This window comes from Crocuta crocuta, unplaced genomic scaffold (genome assembly GCF_008692635.1).
Source record: "Crocuta crocuta isolate KB4526 unplaced genomic scaffold, BGI_CrCroc_1.0 scaffold971, whole genome shotgun sequence".
Classification (NCBI taxonomy): domain Eukaryota; kingdom Metazoa; phylum Chordata; class Mammalia; order Carnivora; family Hyaenidae; genus Crocuta; species Crocuta crocuta.
In genome coordinates this window covers 463,339-466,298 of record NW_027527401.1, presented here as the reverse complement: position 1 = coordinate 466,298, position 2,960 = coordinate 463,339, and the positions used below count along the sequence as shown (strand labels likewise).

The window sequence follows — 2,960 nt, the reverse complement described above, 5'->3', positions numbered from 1 at the left end:
CTCGGAGCCAGCCAGCTGCCCCACCCCCGGGCCCTGGGCCAGGACGCTCTCCAGTGGCAGCTCCTTAACCTCAGATCCCACCCCTGCCTCCCAGCTGCCCGGCCCCCTGCACTTCGTCCTTGAAGATGGGGGCTGAGGACAGGGGTGACCTCAGCGCCAAGGCGGGTGGGAGCTGGCAGAAGCTCTCTCACCGGACAGCACCTCAAAGCCCGAGGGCTCACGCTCACCGAGTCTGGTCATCGCCTGCTCGCTCCATCGCCCAGGCCGGTACCCAGGAGCCACCGCACCCGGGCCGGCTCTCAGGGCCCCCGCGGGGCCGGAGGCACAGGAGCCCCAGCTCGCTTCAAACCAGGAAGACAGGCGTCCTGGAAGGTCCCCACGCTGAGGGCACACGCCCGTGGGTGCACGTGCGCACCCTGAGGACGGTCCGAGGTGGGACAAACGTCACCTCCTGAGCCTCTGCCACTCCCCAGGGTGTTACCAGCTCTGCCCTCGAAAGCGACACCCCCAAATGACTCGCACTGTTTTCTTCTGAGAGACCCCAGTTCCACAAGATTCTGGAAACAGCAGAGCGCGGCCTCTCCGGGGAGGCCACGGCAGCTTGGAGGGATGTGGCCCTCGTCGATGAGGTGGCAGAAGGGGGACCCAGGTGACCCTGCACAGAAGCTAGGAAACCTTGACAAGCTGAAGACACTAAGTAATAACGAGTCTCTCATCTTTCCAGGTGTTTTTGATGACTTACACTTTTTGTCTTCCCCCCGGACGTGGGACCTGAACTCCCCACCCTGAGATGTGAGACTCGCACGCTCTGCAGACTGTGCCCACTGGGCGCCCCCCCGCCCCCCGTGTTTCTGGTTAAACAAGACTTGAGTTTTCAGCCAAGGTTTTCTCCGCGCACACGTATCCTGCCCTGAAATGGCGCTCATGCTGTGCTCGCTTCTGTGACATGTTTCCACTCACCGCCCTGTACGGGCCCTTCCCACCTGTCTGCGGGTGGAAGGCGGCCCTCGTGGGCCTGGCCCGGGCGCCCCACCGGCGCCGCCACCCCTGTCCATCCTGGCCGAGTCCCCGGGACCTCAAGGTCAGGGCGGGCCCACCGAAGCCCACCACGCCTGCTCCGCCCCGGGCATGGGAGATGACTGCCTTAACGCGTTCCCAGTGCTATTGTGACAGACGCCATCTGTGACATTTTTGGTTGGTTATAGCCTTAAAAAAAAAAAAAAAGAATAAAATTTTGAGCTTTACACAATCACTCCATCAACATGTTAAAAAAATAAGTTTAATGCAGGTGGCTCAATTCAATAAAGAATTTAACAGGCACTCAAGACCCGAAGTATCTCTGTGTCCAGCACGCCAGCTCCTCACATCCTGGGTGGCACGGCCGGCCCCCTCCTGCCATCCTGACTTCGCCGACACACGCCCACCCCAACGACGGGAGCTCTGGGCGAATCCAAGTCAATTCACACGATAAACAAAACTTTTAGGAAACAGCAAGACTTAGTGCAAAAGGTTCTGCGGCGCTGGGAGGGGNGTGCTGTACCTCCGTGAGCGCACCAAGAGGGTCAGAGCAGAAAACTAGCAGCAGCGGGGGACCAGCGGCCCCTTCACGGAGCAGCCTCAGCCCCCCTCCCCCAGGTGCTGGGGGTGGACGTGGCGGCAGAGCCCACCTGTGAGACAGGGCGGGGAGAACAGGACCCTGGCCTACGCCATTGGGAAGGACGGGCCACGCACGCAGCCACCACCACGGGAGGGGTAAACCCCAGAGCCGAGGCCCGCCGGTGCCCCTCACATGTCCACGAAGACCATGAAGCACCAGCCCAGGCCCCCAACCAGCAGCACGGTGACTCGGATCCCATAGATGAGCAGCTCGTTCAGGAGGCGGAAGTCCACCCGCCGGCGGCCCAGCAGCAGCAGCAGCACCGACAGCTTGAGCTGGAAGCGCAGCAGGACGCGCACGCCCAGGTACTGCAGGCAGAAGAGGGCGGCCAGCGCGCCCCACAGCGTGGCCGTGAACAGGCTGCAGCTAAAGTAGAGCAGGAAGCGGATGAAGCCGTAGAGCCAGCGCGCCCGGATGTAGACATCGAAGTTGTTGTACTTAGTGCGCGCCAGGCGGGAGGCGCGGGCCGGCCCGCAGGCCGCGTGCAGGCAGGTGGTGTGCGGGCCGTGGAAGGAGCGCACCCGCCGCGGGATGGGCATGACCGGCATTGGGGCCCGGGCGCTGGTGCTAGCTCGCGGCGGCGGTGGTGTCCAGGCAGTGGTCAGCATAGGCGTCATGGGCACCTAGGCCTGGAAGCCAGCAGCTGAGCCCTGGGGGAGGCGGTGGCCTGCAGGAAAGCGACAAAGAGGAGCCGGGTAAGCCCCGGGACGACGGGAGCAGGTGCATCCGTTCTGGGAAGTCAGCCAGCCCTGGGGCCTCAGCGAAACTGGGTCTAGGTCAGGGGGATCTGCTCCCGGGGGGCTGCTCTTTCCACAGGCGCGCCCGTGAGGGGACGCTTCGCTGGGACACAGACGTGGACGAGTTGGCTTCAGCAACTTGACACGCCAAGTGCTGCGGACCTTAAGCGGGGTGCGGGGCTCCGGGGTCACCTGCCGGGCCTGGACCCTGGCGCCGTCACCCACTGGGAGTTAAGCTGGAGCCGTTTCCGTCACCCTCCCATCCCTGCTCCGCGAAGCCGGGCTGCCGCAGCGCTGTGCTCCCCCGGGGACGCTGGAGGCCGTGCCCGGCAGGCAGAGGACAGCCGGCTGCCGGTGGTGTCGTCACAGGCCCACAGGCTGGGCGCAAGGAAAGGAGAAATACCCAGTGGCTCTCCAGTAACTGCCACTCACGGGTCGCCCAAATAACTTGTGGATGGAAAAACATGCAAGTACAGGATGTGTGGGACCGGGGCGGCCAGACTGGTTACGAGCTCAGGAGACACATCACGCGGGCGGCCCGCCGCGGGGACCCGGGGGCGGCGCCG

The 2,960-nt window shown here is 64.1% G+C and overlaps 1 protein-coding gene across 1 annotated transcript; it reads right to left on the bottom strand.

Moving 5' to 3' along the window:
- Positions 1-1,539: 1,539 nt before the first annotated feature.
- Positions 1,540-2,951, bottom strand: TMEM250 (transmembrane protein 250). The gene has a single exon (XM_077753055.1). The coding sequence runs from the start codon at positions 2,272-2,274 to the stop codon at positions 1,786-1,788; it is 489 nt and encodes a 162-aa protein (XP_077609181.1). The 5' UTR covers positions 2,275-2,951; the 3' UTR covers positions 1,540-1,785.
- Between the last annotated feature and the right edge of the window lie 9 nt (positions 2,952-2,960).

What these genes read in the sequence shown, in the direction of transcription:
- TMEM250 (XM_077753055.1), bottom strand. Translation starts at nt 2,274, where the DNA reads ATGACGCCTATGCTGACCACTGCCTGGACACCACCGCCGCCGCGAGCT.